At 40.9% G+C, this 23,435-nt stretch overlaps 1 protein-coding gene across 19 annotated transcripts in view; it reads left to right on the top strand.

The window, feature by feature from the left end:
• The first annotated feature begins 772 nt into the window (after positions 1 to 772).
• The window catches only part of PCBP3 (poly(rC) binding protein 3), a 39,211-nt gene continuing 16,548 nt past the window's right edge, over positions 773 to 23,435 (top strand). For 2 of the 19 annotated variants that reach the window (XM_033172062.1, XM_033172217.1), the window contains exons 1-10: positions 773 to 912; positions 2,849 to 2,872; positions 5,347 to 5,379; positions 6,237 to 6,353; positions 7,162 to 7,293; positions 7,761 to 7,910; positions 10,863 to 11,006; positions 17,079 to 17,120; positions 22,470 to 22,548; positions 23,368 to 23,427. In XM_033172062.1, coding sequence (XP_033027953.1) covers positions 844 to 912; positions 2,849 to 2,872; positions 5,347 to 5,379; positions 6,237 to 6,353; positions 7,162 to 7,293; positions 7,761 to 7,910; positions 10,863 to 11,006; positions 17,079 to 17,120; positions 22,470 to 22,548; positions 23,368 to 23,427 — 850 coding nt within the window. In that variant the 5' untranslated portion in view covers positions 773 to 843. The remainder of the gene's footprint in view (positions 913 to 2,848; positions 2,873 to 5,346; positions 5,380 to 6,236; positions 6,354 to 7,161; positions 7,294 to 7,760; positions 7,911 to 10,862; positions 11,007 to 17,078; positions 17,121 to 22,469; positions 22,549 to 23,367; positions 23,428 to 23,435) is intronic. The other 17 variants (XM_033172150.1, XM_033172139.1, XM_033172088.1 and 14 more) reach the window with 17 other exon arrangements.

Raw genomic sequence — 23,435 nt, 5'->3', positions numbered from 1 at the left:
TAGTTTTGATGGGAATATGGGGAAATAGTTTTGCATTTTGTTAAAAGACTAGTCAAAGGAAATTGGAATCACTGTAATATAAATTTACAATCTGTGAGATGTTAAAGGGAACAAGATGTATTGTGGTTATTTAAGTGCTATTGTTTATTTGTTATGCTATGTTAAAGCAGAATTCTCCAGGATACCCATCTTAGTACAATCATACGTATACCAAATTATTCACAACTTGAGAGAGAGAAAGGAGGCAAATGGAAGATTCAAAATACAGAGACACCACAAAGGATAATTTGTTCTTTAGAATAACTAGCAGCAGGGGCATAGGGTGGGGGTGCCAGGGGGCCGTGGACCAAGCTGCACAATTTGGGGGGGGGTTCTAACCAGACACCCCCATGCAGACACCCCCAGCGTGGCATGGCCTGATGCTCCTTTATGGCCACCAAGGGCTGTGTCAACCAGCCAGACTCCCCCGCTGCACAGGTGGGCAGGTGGCTCAGTGAGGCCCTGCTTTGTTCCGGTGGGAGAGGGGTCACTCCAGCAGTGGCAGCAAGGGCTGGACTTGTGCCCAACCACCAGCCCTGGGCACTGGCAATGGATGCTATGCCACTGACTAGCAGTTTTTGTGTAGGAGGCCTGGAACATTCAGAGAAAGTTCTTCCCATAGATCACTATCAGTTTTCCAGGTCAGACATTGTTAAGTGTCCAAGACGGGAAATATTTTAAATCTTATACAGCAACAAACAAAAGTAGCACTTGCTTGTTCTCTTTACAGGTGGTCTTCTCCTGTGGAGTCACTCTTCCCTTGGGTCTCCTAATATCAGACTGTTTACCATACCACCATAGAAGATGGAATCTAAAGTTTCTGAAGGTGGCCTGAATGTGACCCTCACCATCCGACTACTGATGCACGGGAAGGTGAGCAGTGACCATGTGCTTCCTTAAAACAACGACTGATTCAGGCCCAGCAGCCAGTGATGATTTACTTTGTTTAGACACAAATGCTAAGATTGTGTGTCCATGTCATGTATATTAGTTTAGTTCTCTGACAAATATGCCGTTCATAACACAACAAACCTGGAAAAATGTTTAATTGGGAAGTTATTGTTGTCCAGCACTATCAGCTGAAGGTCATGATAGCTGGCTTCTTTTGAGATAGAGGCTCCCAACCAAAGTCTCCCAGTGTTCAGACTTCATAGCGTTCTTGAAATAGTGCCCCAACCGTTCTATATCATCCAGTTCCCCATGACCAAGGTCCTTCTGTAATGCCCACTCGCAAGCAAAGTTTATTTCTAATGCTAATTGAAAGCTTCAGGGGATTAGTGATGAAAAGTCTCTGATTTTGTCCTTCAACATCCTCACTGAAGCGTCCCGAAGCCACTTTCTCTTCTCACGTGGTGATGGTGAGGCTTTACTTACTGATTCCCTTTCAGTTTGTTTTTTTTCAGTAGCAGCATTTCCCCAACAAGAGCCAAAAAGAAAAAGATATGCAGTACTGTATTTAAAAGTGTCCCCCACCCCGTCCACAACTGGAAGAGATGGTGGCCTTGAGGGGGGGGGGGTTGAAACTGGATTTTCTATATAGTTCAGATATCAGCATAGAACACAAAATATGCACAGTATAAATGTTATGAAATATAATAATGAACTGTGATCAAGGCATCATTAAATGTATTAAATATACATGTAATGGAATATCAATCAAAGAGTGGGGTCAGACACAAAAATGATTTTTAAAAAGCTTTTCAGGGAAATCAGTTTCTGTTTTATTCACAGAGCTTGTGGGAGCAATCAGTCCATGTTGTCGGCCTGGTAGTCTTGTCTATTTCTTGAGTTCCAGTTATCCAGTTACTATAATTTTTATAAATTCCCAATAAAGACTTATTTGGCTGGTACTCTAGTCTAGCAATGTTCTTATTATTTACAAAAGAAAGCATATTGGCAATTTTACCAGAGGCTGAATATGCCAGTGGTTCCCAACCTTTTTTTTTGCCCCACCTAAACACCCCTAAAATCCTGATCCCCCCCCCCCCCGGGGTGACATATAATTCTTATTATTCAAAAAGTGAACTATTCACATGGAGAAAGCCTAAAAGGCCATTAACTGTTAGTAAAGCATTCTCAAATTGCCCCCCTGTGGGGCGTGTGCACCATGCTGGAAGCCCTAAAGAGCTCTTTGCGTATCCCCACCAGAGAGACCGCTACGCATCCACTGGTGTGTCCTCCTCACCTGAGTGCAACCGAGCCATTTGGTATTTGGTGGACAGACAATACGAACAGGCCCTCCCTGTTCAGAGTGCCTGTTTCCCCGCAGAGCGTGTGAGGGATTGCCTCAGACACTGTAATGGCAGTACTTACAAAACAAACGAAAAGCTAATAGAGAGATCTGTTTTTCCCTCTTGTGCAAACCAACCCTACAATTTTATGATCTTATAATTGTCACAGGCTGGATGCACATCCTGTGCTAGGAAAAAAGAAAGTAACACAAAAACACTTTTTGCTTAATGTTGCTTTTTTTTAAAGCCCTGAAGGACACATTAAGCAACTGATTTTTAAAAGATGGTGGAAATTATTTTTAAAACTGCCATTCAGGTGAATTAGACATTTTCTTTCCGCATCCACAGATCTAGGCCACTCCAACTGGAAAGAATATAGCAGCATAATAAATACAATATCCCAAATAGGGTGCAAAGTCTGTTGCATTCGTCAGAAGAAGAGCAGTGAATAGGTTGCACCAAGAGCTCTCTGTCGGGAAGATGCCCATATCATTTAATTAATTTCAATCTCAGCCAAGTATGTTTACGAATGAACGTTCTTGAATTCTTACTTTGTTGCATTTTTTCTTTTAAAACAGGAAGTTGGAAGCATCATTGGGAAGGTAATTTCTTCAAACTATGCATCTTAATGCTTCAGTATTGCCTGTGTTGACAGCTGCACATGTGGGAGGGAAATGCCCCTTTCCCAGCTGATTTTTTAGTACAAACAAGCTGTAGTGTGTGGTTTGGTGGAATGGGATGTGTTTACTCACTTTAGATTTCTAGGTATGCCTCCAGAATTTACTAGGACCACAAGTAATAATCTCCATGTATGTGAAAGAGGCCAGGTGAAACGCCATACCCTGCAATTTGTACAGTTCACCTACAGATTCTTCTGTTAATTTAATAATTTGCTAGAAGGTCAATCAGGTAATTTCAAAATTAGGTGGTTGCTGGCTGGTGCAGACACAGGTAGCTTTAGATGTCCTAGCAGTGAGACAGCTGCAGGCTGCTTTTTTGATCCCCGACAGTGTTGACTGCCAAGAGGATTAAAAAACATGATTCTGAGAGCTTTACTGTTTCAAGTTTTGACAACTTATATATGTTTAGCTTACTTTTAAGTTGTCTTGTTTGTTTTTATGAGTTACATTGCAATGGCCATTGCAAATAATAAAAATCTGACTGGCTGACTAAAATGGGACAACTGATCCAGCTGCCCTGAACTTTCTTAAGATGCAACTTCTATATTATTGCTATTTATTGAATTTATATACCGCCCTATACCCAGGGGTCTCAACCATCTACCTCAGCCACCCCCTAAATATCCTTAGGTGCAAGGCAGAAAGAGAGGCCTTACGTAATGGGGGGGGGGGACCACGTCTTTCATTTTATGATTATTAAACATAAGCATTTATTTCAAAAATCAAAAAACTGCCTATTCTTCCCCTGAAAAATGGTGCTATACTGTTGTCACTCTCATTTATTAAAGGATGCTTCCACACTAGCCAGATATTCTCTTTTAGCCAGAGCTTGAGCTACAGTACCAAATAGAAAAGATTACCAAAAAGGGGCAAAAAAGGGCAGAAACAATTATTAGTAGTAGTCGATATTTATTTATGCCCTTCCCTTTTCTCTGATGGGACTCAAGGCAACTTACAGATAAAAACAAGAACCACTAAAAACATAGGAAAAACCAATAAATAAAATATTAATAGAATTAAAACTATATACATATATAAAATCTGTTTAAAATATACCAATAATTACAATAAAAACAGCTCAGGACCAGTCCTTTCATTAAATGCCTGTTGGAACAAGAAAGTCTTCACCTGCTGGCGGAGATCCCTGGATGAGGAGGGGCCATATACAAATTTAATAAAAATACATACATACATACATAAAATAAAATAATAATTCCCCATCTGGAAGCCCCCGCGCACAAATGCCAATTGTTGTTACAACCACACCTGGAATATATTTAGAAGATATTTCAGCATAGCAGGAGGTGGGGCTTTATTCTCTCCTTCATGTGCCATAGTGGTAACTTCTGAAGGCGTGCACGTACCAAGATGCAGGACGGGGCCGTGTTTCTGTTTCTTAGTGAGCGCCTCAAGGGGAAGGTGCGATTACAAGAGCTAGGGGAGAGGTGGAGAGAGACAGACCCAGCTTAAAAGAAGCTGTGATTGCTTTCTACAAATCTGTCTGGTGAGGTCAGGGAAGAGCTGTTGAGCACATTAGGCCAGTCACACCCTACGCCAACCCCAACCTCTCTCACCGCCAAAGGAGCACAAGCGAACAACAGAGAACCTACACAAACAACGCTGACACCAAACCCTACATATATATATATATATATATATATATATATATATATATATATATATATTAAGGAAAATAGAAACATCGTCACCCCACCTCACCCACCTCACCCATCCCCCCACCTCACCCACCTCTTTCGCCCTTCTCTCCCTAATGTCTCAACAACCAAAACTGATTTGTAAAAATGTTACATGGGGAAAAATGAGAGAGACATGGCACACACTTTTGTAAATCAAGAAAATCTTTAATAATAATAATAATAATAATAATAATAATAATAATAAAAAAAAAAACAGCTGAGCTGTCCATTAATAAATGTAGCGGCATATTGGGCAAAGGGTTTTTCTTTAACAGAGCCGAATTCTAAAATTTTCCTCAGTCTACAGGGTAAACAAGTTAATTAGATTTTTGATATAGGGTGGTTATGTGCATCAACTGTGTGTTTCACCAGTGTTGTTCCCTGGATACGGGGGGGGGGGGGGAAGGAATTCACCGTTCCACCAGGGCAAGCATTTCTGCTTGCCAGATGGAAGGCTCTCCCTCTCCTTCCCTCGCAGGCTCCTTCCAGGAGTTCTCCCAACCTCCTGAGCCAATTTTGAATGGAGGGGAAATCCTGTTACACAAGCAGTCGTCCTTTGCAGGGCTTCCGCCGATAGGACTCGTTAGTTAAACCCCTCCAATAATAAGGCAGACATGCTAAAATCCTTTATGGCATGTCTGTTAAATTTGTCTCAAAAGTGTTGATATGATTATAGCGGTTATTTTGCATCTTTTTCAGAAAGGAGAAACAGTGAAAAAGATGCGTGAGGAGGTGAGTGTCCTGTCCTTCATGGTGATTCTGCAACTTAATATGTAATCTAGTGTGATGATTTCAGAAGTGCAAGATCACAGGTAAAAAGGGCCGTATGTTTTTGTGCGGTTGAGGGGGTTTAATTTCTTTTCATTAGTAATATGTTGGAACATTCTGGAACAGAATGTAGGAACATTCTGCATAGCTCTCACAAATGACAGCTGAAGGAAGGATCACGCTTTCCTGTGACATATGCCCTGTGCAGACAACTGTAGCCCACAGATACACAACAATCTTGTAGGGCAGAGCTTTCCAAACTTTTCATGTTGATGACACACTTTTTAGACATGCATCTTTTTACGACATGGTAATTCAGTTTTACTAGCAAACCGGAGGTTAAACTAACCCCTTTTCAGCTCCAGGAGGAACGCAGGGTACTTCATGCAACACACCTACACACTGCAGCTGACACACTAACATGTCACAACACACAGTTTGGAAAGCTCTGCTGTAGGGCATGTATTGCTTGAAAGATGTTCTGTTTGGGGGTTTCTTCACACATGGTTTTACAGATATTTTTCTTATATCCAAGGTAAGATAGGAGTAGACATTACATGAGTAAATATAACTAAGCAGATTATCTGAAGAAATATAACTAAGCAGGTATCGTGTGCTTGCACATGAAAGCTCATACCAAGAACAAACTTAGTTGGTCTCTAAGGTGCTACTGGAAAAAAAATTTTTAACAAATTTATTTAAGCAGATTAGCTTTGACATCATGTGTACTTCACATGTGTTGATTTTATAAATATGTGGTGCAAATAATATATCATATGTAATTACTATATGTATGACAAAGTGTGGTCCTCCCCTTCTAGAGTGGTGCACGAATCAATATTTCTGAGGGAAATTGTCCAGAGAGAATTGTCACCATAACAGGCCCCACTGATGCCATCTTCAAGGCTTTCGCCATGATTGCTTATAAATTTGAGGAGGTAAGCAAATTATTTTGTTATGTTATGTCTTCACAAAACTAACCCATCAGCCCAGGAGCGAATGCAGACCTTCTAGCTAGAGAAGACACCCCACTCTCACCTGACAGGATGGAGGCAGCCACCTTGGGCGGTAGAATCCAAGGGGCACCAACGCAGGTGCCGCTGACAAAGCAACTGCAGTGGAGGCTTCCAGGTTTCAGGGAAGTCTTGTGAAAGCCCTGTGAAATCTCATGCAATCTCGCAAGATTTCACAGAGCTCTTTCAAGATCCTGCCAGAACCCAGAAGCTGCCACTATGCGACCCTGGTAAGCGAGGCTTGGGGGGGTGGGGGTGGCAAGTGGCAGGTACACAGGGCAGCACTTTCCCATTTTGCCTCAGGCAGTGAAAGGGGATGTATGGCACCTGCAAGGTATGTTGTGCTTCTCAATCCAGTTTGCAAATGGTATGGACTGATTTGTTTAGGAGGCTAGCTATACAAAATATGCTTGAGGTGAAGGAAGGATACATTTTGTGTAGTTCTCTAATCTTCTAGTTCTATGATATTGTGCTAAATGTACTGTATAGCAGTTACAATCTACGATAATAATAAATTTATTTGTAAATCAGGAGATTCAAGCAAATATCTCATAAGCTTTTGAGAGATTCACTTCTTCCTTGTATGCAGGCGTGCTTTCTTGCCTTCTCAACTTAGCAGGAATAGAACAATTCTGTTTATTCACTCACAATCTCATCAAAATGTCCGCCTCATTTTAAATAAGGTAGCGTTGTCACCTGCATCATAAGGCATTTTCTTTCTTTCTGTTCAAAGGATATAATCAACTCAATGAGCAACAGTACAGCTACCAGTAAGCCACCCGTAACGTTAAGGTTGGTCGTGCCTGCAAGCCAGTGTGGGTCACTGATTGGAAAAGGAGGCTCCAAGATTAAGGAAATCAGGGAGGTAAGCAGAGACAGGCTTTGTAGGGTGGCTGATGGAAAGTCTGGTTATGCAGATTCTCCCATTTAATTTAGCTTTGGGGATTTGTTGTTGTTTTTGCATGGGGGGGTGGAAAGGTAAAAATACCCCCTGATCTTTGGGGATTAGGACAATCTTTTAAAAAGAAAAAAATATAGTGGGGTGGGTCTTACCATAACAGATTTGAGGCAGCAAATTTGTTTTCCACTTTTTCTTTTTTAAAACAATAACATTTCCATTGGGTCATTTTTAATACCAGAGATCTTACATTGTTCCTTATTTTTTATCTTGCCTGTGCTAATTAACAAAACGAATGGGGAATTGGATTTCACTTCTTGAACCACACATGAATTTCCTGCCAAATTTTAAGTGCTTGCACAAGACTAACAAACTGTCGGTCTATATTTACTTGTTTTTTCTTCTTCTCTCCCTACCTTCCTGCTCTTCTCCAGTCTACAGGTGCTCAGGTTCAAGTTGCGGGGGACATGCTGCCCAACTCTACAGAAAGGGCAGTGACCATTTCAGGGACCCCCGATGCTATTATCCAATGTGTCAAACAGATCTGTGTGGTGATGCTGGAGGTACAGTCTGTAACAATGGGGGTAAAGTATACAGAAAAAAACCAACAACTGAAAACTTGGACAATGTACCTTTCTTGTAATTCAGTTACCGTTTGGTATTGTTATGGATTCTTGCTTGCTAAAGCATTCAACTAATTATGGTTTCAAGGCATCTGCAGATTACATGAATTATTTCAAAAAGACTTGAAGCAAAATAACCAGCCACCTATAAAGACATCGGCCATAAAGCAAACAAAGTAGTCATTCTAGTTTCTTGCAGTGCCCCACATGCCTGTTTGTTGGATACAAAGTGGAGCATATCTTGAGGAATGTATAAAAGATGGAATGGAAAGCCAATGGTACTTTAATTAAATAATAATAATAATGCTTCAGAAAACCAAAAGTAACAGAGGAGCAAGCAGAGAAATAGTAGATTAATAAGGTCATCACTGCTATTCTTCTAATTCAGGGTGGTCCAACTTTTCATACCAAGTGAGGGCAGAAGAGAGTGAGCCCCAAATGTGATGCTCCCCCTGCCCTTATTCTGCCTCCCTAAAGGTGGATAAATGAGGCACCAGGCTTTGGGGAGGAGGTACAAGGCTCTGGCAGGGTCCTAGAGCCCTCCTACCATCTTCCCAAAGGTGGGGAAGCACTAGCTAGGATTTGCAATGGAGCTGAACCGTGTCTAGCACCTCACTTACTTTGGGAGGCACCACAAGGACTGCAGGAGGGGGTGTCAGATGTTGTCAAAGACTGCCCAAAAAGGCCTCAAGGGCCACATGTTGGACCACCCTGTCCACAGTTTCTGTTTATCACCATCATATGCAGAAAACAGCTTAATTACCTAACTTTTCTCTATTAAAAACTAAGCATTGTGCCCTGTAAAGTTTAACTTATAAGCATGTCTTATACTGACAGACCCCCTAGGAACACTCCAGGACCTCAGGCAGGACAAGGGTTTTCCCAGACCTGCTTTCTGAAGAGCCTTTTTAAACTGAAGAGCTAGTTTTAGGAATATGGGAACTTTTTTGCCTGCAAAGGTTGTGCTCTGCCATGCAACTATGGCCCCTTCCTGTGCTGCATCTCTAGTTTACCACTGGTAAGCTGTGTTGGTCATTTCTGTACCAGTAGTGTATTTAATGGAATTTCAAAGGTGGAGCCATTCTACACATCCTACCTGGATGGGGAGTAGGGTGAGGAGAGGATATATGTAAGTAAGAATTGAAAAGACTGTCAAATAATTTATCTTCACTTTGTAATTTAGTGTCTCCCTCCCTAAGACGTAGGACAGCGAACCTAAATGCATTCCACTAATACAGAGTGAATTCAGTCTGATTGTAAAATCAATCAAGCCCCCATCTTTTATCGGACTTAATGTAGGGCTGCCATACGGCCAAAATTTCCTGAACATAGCTGGTATTCTTCCATCAAAAACGGTGTCTGGACGGAATTCTCAGAAAGCAGCTAAAATGTCCTGGAAAACCCGGGCATATGGCAGCCCATACTGGCGGTGTTGATTTTTTGGCCATTTTAAAAAAAAAACCCCACAAAAACTTAAAACTTTTGCCAGAAAAAGCTCAACATCTTTTACATCTGGATTTTCACTTTTTGAAATATGGCAACCCTACTTAACGTTATGTTCTGCCAAGGGGCAGAGATTCTTTGGATTTGGAACACAAATGGGAAGAGGGCTAAATATTATGTCAAATAGCTAAAAGGAAGCTAGGGAGCAGTGCAATTCCCTCGTTAGCAATAAGTTTGACACCTGAACCTGTGTTAAGTTCTCACTAACGGAGGCATTATTGGGACTTGGAACTGCAAAAGTCACATTTGGCATTTAGTTCAGTGGCCTTGACGAAGTTTATGCATTTTTGCCTGAGCAAAGGGCCACTTAGCAGATTCCCAATAGCCAATATAGATATGGAGCACCTCACACTAGGTGCCCCCTTGTGGGACACCTTTTAAGGGCCTACATTAAAATTCCAATGCAGTGCTATCTCAGCATAAAGCTGGCTGTGAGAAACTACTATTTTATGGAATAATAAAGTAGAAAACAGAATTAACTGCTTAAAAGTCACAGACCTACAGAAATTCTAGGATGTATACAAATGGAATCTTAATTGCCTCTTTTGAGACATTTGTACATGTTATGGATTATATCCCCTCCGGTCGTGTATATATATATGATTGAATACTTTCACGGTTCCGTCATTTGTATACATCCTGTAATTTTACTGTGTTGTCTGTAGTTTGTTGCTACAGAAATTCTATGCATGTATGGAACACGGGTATACCACCTAAAAATCACATCAAAATCACAATGGTCTTCTGACATATTCTAGTACACCCTAACACACAAAAGTTAGTTCAAAGAGTGGAATAGGGTTGCGAAATGTAGACTAGGCATAGATTACATTGCAGTAGTCCTCAAATTTTGACGTATTGAAGGCCTGCTAAGTTCCCATCTTATATTAGACAGAACGCAGCTCTTCCAGGTGGACCTGCCATGGATGTGAAAGAGCTGTGAAAATGAATCAAGCTGAAATAAATTCAAAGTAAAAGCTTTAGGAGATGTAATTTCTAAGAACAGGTGTAGAAGCCAAACCTGTGAACCAGAACTCCCTGGTTCAAATCTTACCTCAGTTTTGAATTCACTGGATGGCTATATCTCAATATGGGCTTAAAAGTGATGATTTTGTAGGTTTGTTGGAAGGATTCCTAAGATGAGGTATGTGAGATACTTTGAACACTCTAAAGCAATATATAAATTCTAAATATTATTCATGGCAGAACCATTTTTTTCTGTTAAGTGATTATTTAGCTACTCTGTTGTCTGGACATGGGGCACGGTACATTCATACCTAGCACCGTAGATTCATGTGCAGATCATGGTTTGATCTTTATGTGTTTGGTTGCTCTCTAACATTCTTTTTACTAACATTTCAGGAAATCTGGTCTAATGTTCTCTCTCCCTCTCCTTGTCCCTTTTCCTAGTCCCCACCGAAAGGTGCCACCATTCCCTATCGCCCAAAGCCCGCCTCCACCCCTGTCATTTTTGCAGGTGGTCAGGTAAGAGCCGACCCGCTTGCGGCCTCCACTGCCAACCTCAGCCTTTTACTGCAGCACCAGCCGCTGCCCGTTAGTGCTCTCAGGTTTTCTTGTCTTTTCACTTGCATGATGTCATCCCACTCATGTTGCGCCAAAGCACTTGGACTCAAAGCTCTTTATTGAACATAGGGTGTAGCTGCCTCTTCATCCTCCAGATAAGAGGCATGAGAGCCATTTAGCACAGCTAAAGCCAATAGATAGTGGCTTCTGGTTCAAACAATACTCTCCACTGATCTCCTCCTTAAGCACAACATTGGAAGAGAGAAGGAAGCTTCCTGCTGAACCCGCAAAGCAAGCCTCTCCCGCTCTGTAGCCACTCTTGAGTGGGATGTTTGAATAGGGTGTATCTGCTGTCCGGTCACATGGATGGAACAGCCGGAGTGGGGTAGTTAGACAGTTACTGAATCTATAAGCCACCCTATAACAAAAGTTATAAGGTAAAATCATGGGCATCACATTTGATTTTGTTCATTAACACCATATTCCAATGTGAGTGTCTAGTGGCTTGAGACAAGCATGTTAGGTGCATGGGAAGGCATGTTTTTGCTGACATGAACAGGAGAACAAACACTGGAGGACAAGATCCTCAATAAGGACGCATTTTAATGTGCTTTGCAGGGTGTGCTTCCAAGTTACCAATGAGATGTTGGCTTTGACTTGCATACTTGTTCATTTTGTCCTGCAATTTTTGAGCACATGCTTATTTTGAGAATTTCAGTGCTCACAAAATCACAAAGATTACACCGAAACACATTAAAGAGTTCAAAAAGCAGATTTAAAAATAAGAGAAATGAGATGAAACATAAAGCATATCTCAACAGAACTCTATATAAATTCAAATTTGATAAGATTCAAAAGACATTCCAAGTGCACAGGGGTCTTTTTGGAATTTTTGTCTCTTGATTTGTCTCTAATTTCAGTAATATTACTCATTTTTCTCCAGAACCATTTTACATTAGTATCTCATTGAAATATTTTTTTCTCATTGTGCCAGAGTCCAAAAATGGTACTCACAATGAAAAAGCAATTCAGTAGATTAAAATAAACTAATCATGTGTTTGAGTCTCCAAATCTGACATTAAACTCAGGCTGTAAATTAACGGAACCAAATAACACATTACACTGGACTTCCTTCTGCAAAAAAAGCTTTCACAAGGGAGACTGATTTGAGAGATTCAGCTCACAAAGAAATGTGCCAGGTTGTTTTTCCTTGCACTTTGAGAGGTGGGATTTAAGTTGGGCGATTAGCAAAGGATTAAGGCACTTCCCTGTGCCATGAACCAAGTCCAAATCACACCACCACCTCTGGGCTACTTTTTGAAGAAGGAAATTATGTGTGAAATTCCAGATACAGAATTTCAACATACCATGCAGTTTAGCTCTATAAAAGAACCAGTGCATATTCATATCATAGTTGATATTTTAGCAGATGCAATAAAAATCATAAGCATATGCTTACAGTATTTAATGGATAAGAGTCCACCAAAATCATAACCAGTGCTATTAATTGTAAGCAAAGTATGGAACCACATAATGCAAACACATAAATTCACAGCAAGATTAGAAATGATTAAATGTTTTATAATCATATTCTTGCAAGTTGCCAAGTAGTAAAACTGGAAAGTTCATGTTGCTCCTCCCATTTGAGTTAATAGACAGCATTTTCAGTTCTCATACCTCACCAACTAAATAAATCTCTGCAGATTTTATCTACCTAGATATTGTGCCTCACCACAAATGTTGCCTCTGTTCTGTGCATTCGTGCTGGTTTTTTGGGGGGGGGGGATAAAAATGCCATTAATGGCCCCTAACACTTGTTTATCACTCTTTACCCAATATTTGATCCATGATGCCTTTTCTCTAAAATAGTAACCTAATGGAAGAGCTTTGGGTCCAGCTTATGCTTCTCAAAAGGGAGAGTAAGACAGAAGGAACGCTGCCAAATCATACTAAGAAATAAAGTGTTTGGGATCCTCATCTGTTGATCTGTTGTGAAGGCTAGGGAGGTCCAAGCAATAGCAGCCTGCTTCTTTGTCAGGGCTACCAAGACAGTTAACAATACAATTCAGTACAAAATATAATAAAAACAATGCACCAAAATATAGGATGGAAGCAAATGGGTGTTGGCATCCACCCAGCAAAGAAAAAGGAGGTGATTGCAGCCCCATCTCCTAATTCTCCTAATGGGGTGTAGGTGGGTGTTGCATGGTGCTATGAGGAGACTAGAAATTGCTGGGAATTGCTTCCCTCCTCCGCTGACAGACACTCATAGCTCACATCACAATTCAACATCTGGCAAAATAAAAGCCTGGCAAAAACGAAATCCAATTCAGCTGTCAGTGAATAGAGTGTTTGGCACATGAGAACATTAGCTCCTAACACAGAAAGGTAGGTGCCTTTTTCAACCCTTTCCCCGTGTCTTCTGAGGAAATACCTTATTGCTAAATTCTCAGATCTCGCAAATTACTTTTTGGGTGTCATCCAAACTGAACAGCAACCCATTTTAAAAGGCATTCTGTGTTTCCTTATATACACAAAAATGGCATATGCATTTGGGTGCATATAGGGGATTGATGTTTTTTAGTATATCATACTTTGATCTGAACCGCAGAACAACCAACATTGGAGCTACAGTGGTAAAAGCTGGCCTCTCCTTTCAGTCAAGCTTCTAAGAGACTTGATTTCCAAGTCAGGCTTAGGCAAACTTTGCCAGTATCACTAACAAATATTTGGGAATGTGTACATTTAAGGGTGTGTTAAAATGAGGGGAAACGTTTAAACTAAAAAGGGAGGAAACCAGTTGATTTGAAAGTCAATATCTGACAGCGTTTCCAACCCAAGTCTCAAGCACTGCTCAGTTCTTTTCAGCCTCCATTTTTGACTCTAATTTGAGGATGTCCTCATTCTCAAAATTTTACTTCTGAAATCCAGTTCCTTTTTTCAAAGGTTATTACTCTCCCTTTGCAAGTGGTTGTCCATTTTTATCCCATTTAGATTGGAATTGTCTTTAAATCACTTTAACTTATAAGAAATGCCTTCCTAAACAATAAGCTCCTTTGGCAGAAAGGCATCTTTATTTGTAGTTATTTATACAGTGTGTTGTTCATTTCCATTATATTCAAGAAACAGAAAAGGGTTTATTTTAGGGCAACTGCAAAACCTTATTTAGAAATTCTTGATATAAAACAAGGCAGACTCTTAAGGTTGTATCCAGTGAAATTATTCCATTAGCTCAGGCACTTCTGCCTGCTGCTCCAGAGAAGCGGACAGGGGGCAATGGATTCAAACTACAAGAAAGAAGATTCCACCTAAACATTAGGAAGAACTTCCTGACAGTGAGAGCTGCTCGGCAGTGGAATTTGCTGCCAAGGAGTGTGGTGGAGTCTCCTTCTTTGGAGGTCTTTAAGCAGAGGCTTGACAGCCATCTGTCAGGAATGCTTTGATGGTGTTTCCTGCTTGGCAGGGGGTTGGACTGGATGGCCCTTGTGGTCTCTTCCAACTCTATGATTCTATGATTCTAGGACTTCCTCTCCCTGTGTGCCCTCAACCCTCTAAAGCAGATTTGGGGGAACACATGGGGAGAGAAGAGTGAGGGACGCCAACATTAGCCCTAGTCCTAATAGGATGACTTTGTTGGAGACAGCCCTCAGATTAAGAGATTAATATACACTTCTGAACCAACAGCCTGGCCCACTCATAAAAATTACAGCTGTGCATTTGTGTTTAGTTTAGGATCGTGTAAAAGACATGAGTGTAGAAAATGGGCTAATATTGCATATTTATAAACCAACTACGTGGAAGAGGAATTGTTCTTCTCCAGGATGTGAGACTGGGATTTTGCATCATCTGTGCACAGGCTAAGGAACTGTATAGCATTACAGACTCCTTAGCAGCTGACATGTCCAATACTAGGCTATGGTCTTACGTAATTCTTGTGGAGTAGCTGTGACAAATTAATGTAAATTTTAGACTGGGTGCTTTGCTTTGATGTGGCACATTTTGGTGTGTTCTCCTAGCAGCATTCATGTTTGAGCAAGCTTCAGAAGGTGAATATTTGAGATCTAAGATCATGACTTTTGAGAGGAGCTACTGGAAAATTTTGGACATGGGGAGGGGTACATAGGGTAAGATTGGGGGGGGGTTGCTTCTGCCTCTAACAACTAACAAGGACAAAGTGCTTTTATATGACTTGAAGTGGGCCATTAATACAACAAGGGGGTTGTAGCCCAACTTCAAAAATTCCATTCATGCAGTAAACACAGCGTGTAACAGAAATGCACAAGAAATATTAGAGCTGTTGTTGTAAACTACTTGCAAACTATGTGGCCAAGCTATGTTGTCCACAAGAATGTATGGCAGCCTGCAAGGAATGAAGTAACCCTAATATTGCCAAACCAGGGGATAATCATTGTGCAACTGAAAGGCCACACTACAAAGCTTGGGGGCTTCTCCAGCTTGGTGGGTCAGAAGTTCTGTTAGACAGCACTAGGCACAGGTCACTGCTCAGAACTTGTGCTCCTCTTGATCCATTCTGAAGTGATCTTAGCAATGCGAATCTTTTATTTTGGGTAGGAATGAATGTGGAGGAGGATGATTGAGGTCACAGCCATTGGTTCTGCCCCAATACTTCTTGCATTCAAGGTATCATTTGCACATAAGCCTCTGCATGTACACCTGAATGTGTGTATGCTTTCTACATGTGAACCCTGGAAAAAATAAGGGCATAGACCACCTGCAAAAGACACTCTGAAGGACCTATGGGGATAGAGTAGTATACACTACTACTACTACTTATTATTATTATTAGTAGTAGTAGTAGTAGTAGTCATTTCTACCCAGAATAAAGGGACGCGGGTGGCGCTGTGGGTTTAACCACAGAGCCTAGGGCTTGCCGATCAGAAGGTCGGGGGTTCGAATCCCCGCAATGATGGGGTGAGTTCCCGTTGCTCAGTCCCAGCTCCTGCCCACCTAGCAGTTCGAAAGCACGTCAAAGTGCAAGTAGATAAATAGGTACTGCCCTGGCAGGAAGGTAAACGCCGTTTCTGTGCGCTGCTCTGGTTCGCCAGCTCCCTCAGCCAGTAAAGCGAGATGAGTGCCGCATCCCCAGAGTCATCCGTGACTGGACCTAATGGTCAGGGGTCCCTTTACCTTTACCCAGAATAAATACTTGAACAATTCACAGAAGCAGTTCCTCTTATGATCTGCTGTGTCTTATCATTGGTGGCTTGAGGCAGTAATATTGGATAAACCTCTAAGAATAAAGAGATGAAATATGCACTGAATCTGTGCAATGTAATTGTCACACCAAACAGCAGCTTTTGAGGCAGGATGTTTTAGGCTTAATTCAGCAGCAGATATGGGGTTAGGGTGGATTAGAGACGAAAAAGAGAGAGATAGTAAAGATGTCACCAAGTGATTTTTCTTATTATGCAATGGTCACTGGAACATGTTGAGATGCCACAGACAAATGAGAAGATTAAAACTCACCATGTGCTGGCTGAATTCACATTTCCTCATTTGAGACATTCTGTAGTAGCTCTCAATCTTCTTGCACATCTGTGTTGTTTCAGATCGTTCAAAACTGACAGAAGTGGCCTTTGTGTATCAGAATGTGTGTCAAACTCTGAATTAATTGTTCAGTCTCCTTAACCACAGATTAATCTTTGTCCATATGTGTCCCGCTCCCTGGTACACATTTGGTCTGAGTAAACCAGTTCCACAGATATTATACCATGCAGAATGCTAGTTCTGCATTTATAAGGAAGGCTGAATTTGACATTCCATATTGAACGCTAGTGGAAGTTTTAAATTTCATGACATTCTTTGATAATGAAGGCTCAAGAGCCCTTACAGTGGGCAATTTGCTCTCAGTTTTATTAAATGTTTCATTAGGTACATACATTTTGTCACTCTATATATGACAGTGTATTTGATATGAATGTCTAAATCTGTCTAGAAGAACAGATGGGCTTAAGATACTTGGTGTATTACCATAGGGATGAGAGAAAATTATAAAACCAATTAGCTCCTCCAACTGTGGTGTACGTAGTCATTAGACACTACTGGCAAATTCTTACACTGTGTGTTGTTTCTCTCTTGCAGGCCTATACAATTCAGGGACAATACGCTATTCCACACCCAGATGTGAGTTTTACCTTCATTGTTTGTATAAGAAGTTTGCTTTCTTGTGTCATCTGCATGCTACTGCCAAATGCAACAAATATTAATATTAGAAATTAATATTAATACAACTTTTCTCAAAGTAAATGGCCGTGTATGGTATTGGTATTAACCTATTAGCACTCAACTATACTTCTGCTGAGGACTTGGCCTGTTGTTAAATTATTGAAATTATTCTGTGCTATCCCTTTGCTACATTGTGCGTGTGTAAGTGTGTGTGTGTACAACACACAAACACACACACACACAAATATGCATTTTGTGCCTCAAATGTTGGCCATCGAAAACCTTTCCCTCTGCTTCTCCTTCCTCATAAATTTCCCGTAAACAGATGCACCATTCTAAGTTATACATTTGCTTATTTGATAATATAGAGAATATACCCAGAATTGTTAAACATTATGTGCTTCTCTCAGACTTCACTTCCTGAGTGATTCTACAATCTGTCATTGTAGATATCCTCAGTCATAATGGAAAAGATGTCTGAATACCTGACGATGCTGAAACCCCTCCTCCCAAACCTCTAGGGGAAAGAAATAATGTTTAAAGTTGGTCATTGTTATTCATGTTCTAGCACCCTGTCCGTGGAGGAAAGTGAACAGATGTACTTATATACTTAGCAAAGGTTTGGTTTCTTTCTTATGCATCATCATCTCTGAAAAGAAATATAAGCCACACCTAGACATAATCTTCTAATGTTATTTGGAAATGTTTCTTTGGTGAGGTTAGAGATCGGCGGAGAGGATAAAGTTGTATTGGGACGGCACCATTCCAGCCTACAGGAGGGAGCTCAGTCTTACTTCTTCTTAAACAACCCTTGTGTTTAGCATAACATGAAGAAGCATTCCAGCTTTGCCTTCTTCTGGAAATGAGAAGGCATCTTTTCGTATGGAGATATGTGAGCCTGAACCTGTTATCTGAAGTGATATAGCCAGGTCTGAGCCAAAACATCTAAACAGACAATATAATATTCTGAGATTTTTTTAAAAAAATCCTTTTGGGGGCCTTACTCCCAGTGATGGAGAATTTCAGGCAGAGGAGAGACGAAACAGTGGAAAACCTCTCCTACTTCTCCACCCACATATAAGGTGGGGAAATTTGCTTGCAACAGTCAATCCAACCCAATATTATTATTATGAATATTGTTGAAAGTAGCCATGGCCTCCACCCTTTCCAGTCTCACACCCTTAGCTCATTGCACAATTCATCTATCAATAGGAACAAACTATAGAGTTTCATTCAACATTAAATGAACCCAAAGAGAGTTTTCATGGAAGGGAAGACAAAAATCTGAGAAGTTTAGTCACCAACCCAAAGTGTTGAATGGTGCAAAATGGTGAAATGTCTCCACAGCCTTACATCCCAGAAACAGCATAGACTCAGCATACACCCAGACTCAGGCCTAGAGAGAACTCAGCCTCTGACGTTTTGCATTGGTCTAAGGATATGTGTTTGCAGTGGCGGCAGCAGCAGCAGCAGGAGGAAGTTATTTTGGACAGGTTTCTTTTTGCATTCAGCTGGGCTCTATGGCTCACAGTGGCACAGTGCCATGTCTTCTGTCAGGTAAGCCAAGTGACAGGAATTTTTTGGAAAGGAACAGAAGATAAGGAACCTTCCACCGTGCCCAGTGTATAGCAGGGGCATGAATATTGTGAACAGGAATCTTCACCTCACCAAATACATCTCTAATCAGAAATGGTACAGAAAACACCAAAAATTAGAAACACTTTTCAGATGATGAAAAGTTAACTCTTTAGTTTAGAAAGAAGGAGGCTTGTACCCTACATATCCTATGTGGCTATAGTTGGGTCTACTGACTTGTTGTGAAGAGGACCTTGTTGAGAGGACCTGGAGTGTCTGTTAGACAAGACAGTGGGGATAATTGTGGTGGGAAGCCACCCTCTCATCCTCAGACAGGAAATGTACAAGTCCTCTTCCTGCTACAACATAAAATATTCCAGTTAAGCTACTAACCAAAGGGGAACTTCATAATAATAGATTTGCACAGCAACCAGAAAATGAAAAGATAACCACAGGGCAACTGACTTTTGGGTTAGGTGGTTGTGCGTCAGTCAATGAGGAGAATTAAGACTAAGAGAGCTGAGTGGGGATGCTCATGTAATCCCACTGTATAAGAGTTGTACAAGTGACAATAAAGTATTTCATAATTAATTCAAGTGGTTGAAATGGTAGGGCATTATGTGAAGGTGAAAATTCTGCTACATTTTTTTAAAAAAAGACTTCTTTAGTGGTCCTGTAATAGATATGCATAAGAAGGCAGCTCATAACATCTAAGAGTCAGAAATGGCAAGAGCATAGGGACGATGGCAAGGGGTGTCACAGGCATTAGCCAAAAGGTACTTGTGACATTTGTTCTATTTTTAAAAAAATGATCAGGGCTTTGGAAAGTATCACATTTTCCTGGAAATAAAATATTGCAGTTTGAAAGTCAGATACCTCTACAAGACAAACATTACTTGCAGGGGAAACATCTCTATCTTATGCAACTGACAAATGACAACTTGTGCACTCAGTGCACAAAACAAAATTACTAATTTAGGTTGCCATAGGCTTGCAGTGCAGAGAAAATTAGACTCACCTAATTCCTTAATATAGAACTTCTCTTTCTGCAGATTGCTTCCCTGGCAGTCATTTATCTGAATACTGTACATGTGCATATATTTACATGATTGTATTTGACTGGAAAAGGGCAAGGTTCTCATGCAGGACAATTTCAATTAACTATTGAGGAAAATCCCAATGCTTTTTCCTGCTATGTAATTCTTTGTTCTGCTGAACTTTGTAGGCCAGGCCAGCCATAAATAAAGATTCTCCCTGCACATTGCTATGACCCCCAGGGAACCCGAGGGTCACACCCAGAGCCTTGCCATTTTCATTCATCCTCCTGGAATCTTTAGATTCTTGAGCAGTTTTTATTAATCTGTCTATGGTGTAGTTAAATAAATATCAATGCATTGTGGGGGGGATTATAAATTTATGTTAGAAAACACATTTGCCAAAAGGTTCTATGAATTATTACCCTTTTCTGTTTTGTGAGCATTGCATACATTGATTTCATAATCTTCCATTAACAGTGTTCAACTTAACCATTTTTTCCCCAGTGAAGGTTTACTTTATAGCCCCAAGGTTCTAAAATAGCCTAGTGTGTTATATCAATTACTTATCACAGAAGCATCAATATCATGAGATGGCGCACTGAGATTTTATATACCAACCCTTCTTTCAAAATTGTTTTGCATTTGAATTACCAGCTGATTAAAGGAGTTTAGTTGAATCTGGTGCTTAAAAAAAATCTCTCTTATAACTGTTCTTCTTGCGGAAGGAGCCTCCCCCCCCCCCCCGCAATTTTGGAGGAGAGTCCATCTTCCTCCTCAGGCCTTATGCTATAGCTGCTCCATTCCTCTCAGCGGAACATTTTCAAGGGGCTGTGAAGGGAAGTTCAGTTTTCACCATATTTAATTCTGGATTGAACCCGTTATGTTAAAAGGTATTTTGGATTTACAAATGAAAAGAATAACCCTATTTTCTTTCAAAATTATTTCCACTGCACTGAATAAAAGCCACATCTGGTGAAGTGACTAGAAAATGTAGATGAATATGCCACCCAGTGGGTTGAGCAAGACGAAGAAATTACACTGATCAGGAAATGCTGTGTCCCTCCTAGGAGACAGAAAGAGGACTTTCAAAGGAAACACTTTCTATAGCTTTGAAATCTCTATAATTTCCCTTTTCATATATTCACACGGACCTTTTTATTAAATCTACTACTGCTCTTACTGCCAGAATTAGTGTGGCTGCATGCGGTGTAGGATAAGCCTAAATGAAGAAAGGCAGTGGAAATGGACAAGAAATCAAACTGTTATGAGCAGAAGCCATGCAAAGTGGACAAGGATGGGACAACAGGAAAAATGGTTCATTGCCTCCTTTCAGTATAACTGTGTGGGAATCATGCTGCCTCTGACCTTAGGAACATAGATAATTTGCTCTGAAAGATGCATTTCTTAAGGGTAAATTTCAATACATGCCAGACTTTTGAGGGTGATATTTGCTTTGAGTTTCATTTGAAAAGTATTATTAGTAACTTTAGGTTCTGATTTCTATCTGTGAGCTTCTTTAAAAGTGGAGATAACTTGCATGCCATTTTCTTCTGGTGTTTCGCTTGCCAACTCTGACAATGGATTGAAAGCTCTATTTTCCAAACTCCCCTTTACCTTCCTACCTGTCTTCTTGAATAGCCTCCCAGGTGTTCTGCCTTCAATGCTTCACCCTGACTATTACCAAACCAATGTCAGACTTCCCTGCACCCCTTCCCTCCAATATGCTGCAGGAGCAAGAGTTTTCCAGTCATTTTTGCCCAGAATTGAAATTATAAGCTTCCCATGCCTTGCATTTCAGGGGGCTGGCCTGACTGGCTTGGTAGTATGTTCCTATGGCTGATTGGTTGTTCCTATGCCATCTAAAGCAGGGGTGCCAATGGGCTGCCCTCCAGATGTTGCTGGACTGCAGTTCCTGTCTTCCCTGAGCATTGGCCGTGATGGCTGGGGCTGATTGGAGCTGGGAATCCAACAACACCTGGACTGCACCACATTGCCTACCCCTGAGGAATCCTATTACTCCCTGAGCCTGCACAGCAAAATTTTGAAAGTGGACATGCTTTGCCATTATTTTCCTTCTTGGGTAATAGCAGAGATGCCGCACAAAATGTATTCCAGGTGCACTCCTCTTTACGAGCTCTTTGTTAAGGGGCTCTTAGAAGCCTCTGAGCACAACAAGGGATGAACGGGGTCTGAAATACATACCTATTTTGGCCAAACCCACACACATTGGACTTTTCACCTGGCCCACATACTTCTGAAACCCGCACTACTGCTTTGGTCCCTAGAACGTTTCCTGCCTTGGGCACCGATTCCCAGCTCCAGTTCAGGAGCACAGTTAGGTGCCCAACTTGCTGCTGAAAGTGCTTTATGTGTGCACTCTTGGTGGTCCAGATGTTCCTCAGTTTTGTTCCAGAAGATGCAAGGCAGAATTTTATTTAGTTGTTTTAGCTTTAGGGATAGAAACACCAAAACTAGGCTGCTGTATTTCAGACCCTGATCGAGCACAACTGCCACAGATTTGGGCATTACTGTATTTACCCAGGCCAAGTCCTTCTGTTAAAGCTGTGTTTGCCATGTTTCCACATGGCTTCCTGGTTTTTTTTCCTTTTAATTATAATTTTGTTCTTAGTTTTTGGTGTGACTTGTATTCTATAACAATAACCTTCTTAGTTCTAATGTCCCTCCTACCCCTCAGCAGTTGACCAAGCTCCACCAGTTGGCTATGCAGCAAACCCCCTTTACTCCCCTTGGACAGACCACCCCCGCTTTCCCTGGTACGTACCCAAATACCCTTTACAGATTTCCTTCTCTTCTTACCTATGCAGTTTCTCTTTCTTTCTAAGTTCAATTTTTTAATGGTTTTAAAAAAAATAGGACCTGTAACCAAAGTTGCAAGTATCAGTTTGAGATGTTAAAGCACTAGAATAATAATCCAGTTTTTCTTCATTGTGGGTATGAGTTCAATCCATTCATGGGCATTTTTATCTACTTTGCTCTTTACCTTGCTGAGAAATAGACAGCCTATGCGTCTGCAAGTCACCTGCTCCTTTTGTCTGCTGCAAGACATCCATGTGGCCAACAGCACGTTGTTTATGGGGGCATCGGAAGTGTCAGCTGAGAGGATGCAAATCCCTCCTAGTTCTCTGTCATGGTTTCGGTCACTGTTTGGTCACTGTTTCATTCATGTATTCAAAGACATGAATTCATTGTTAATTAATGTTTAGCAGGTGAAGCTCATGCTTTCATGAGAAATACTGAGAGGGAACCGCTACTCTAGTGGATAAGCCCTTTATTTGAAGCATGGCGAAGACTGTAAGGGCTTCTGACAGAAACTTAGTAGGTGCTATTGTGCCTCACAAATCTTAGTAAATTATTAAGTAAAGTAAAATCATTTCAACGGAACACTCAATTGGTAGATACTACATTCCATGTGTTACGTGTATCTATTTAATATATCTTCATTTCATTTGGGCAATCACAAAATGCGTGTTCTGCCATTTTGTTCATCATATTTTGAGCTTCCTAGATGAAGTGACATTGCTTATCTCCTTGAAGGCAAAAAACATTAAATCTGTTTCTTCTTTGCTCTTCAGGAGAAAAGCTGCCCTTACATTCCTCCGAAGAAGCTCAAAATCTGATGGGCCAATCATCAGGTAAAACA

This window comes from Lacerta agilis, chromosome 1, assembly GCF_009819535.1.
Source record: "Lacerta agilis isolate rLacAgi1 chromosome 1, rLacAgi1.pri, whole genome shotgun sequence".
Taxonomy (NCBI): Eukaryota; Metazoa; Chordata; class Lepidosauria; order Squamata; family Lacertidae; genus Lacerta; species Lacerta agilis.
The sequence above is the reverse complement of the archived record's forward strand: the minus strand, read 5'-3'. Positions and strand labels throughout refer to the sequence as shown.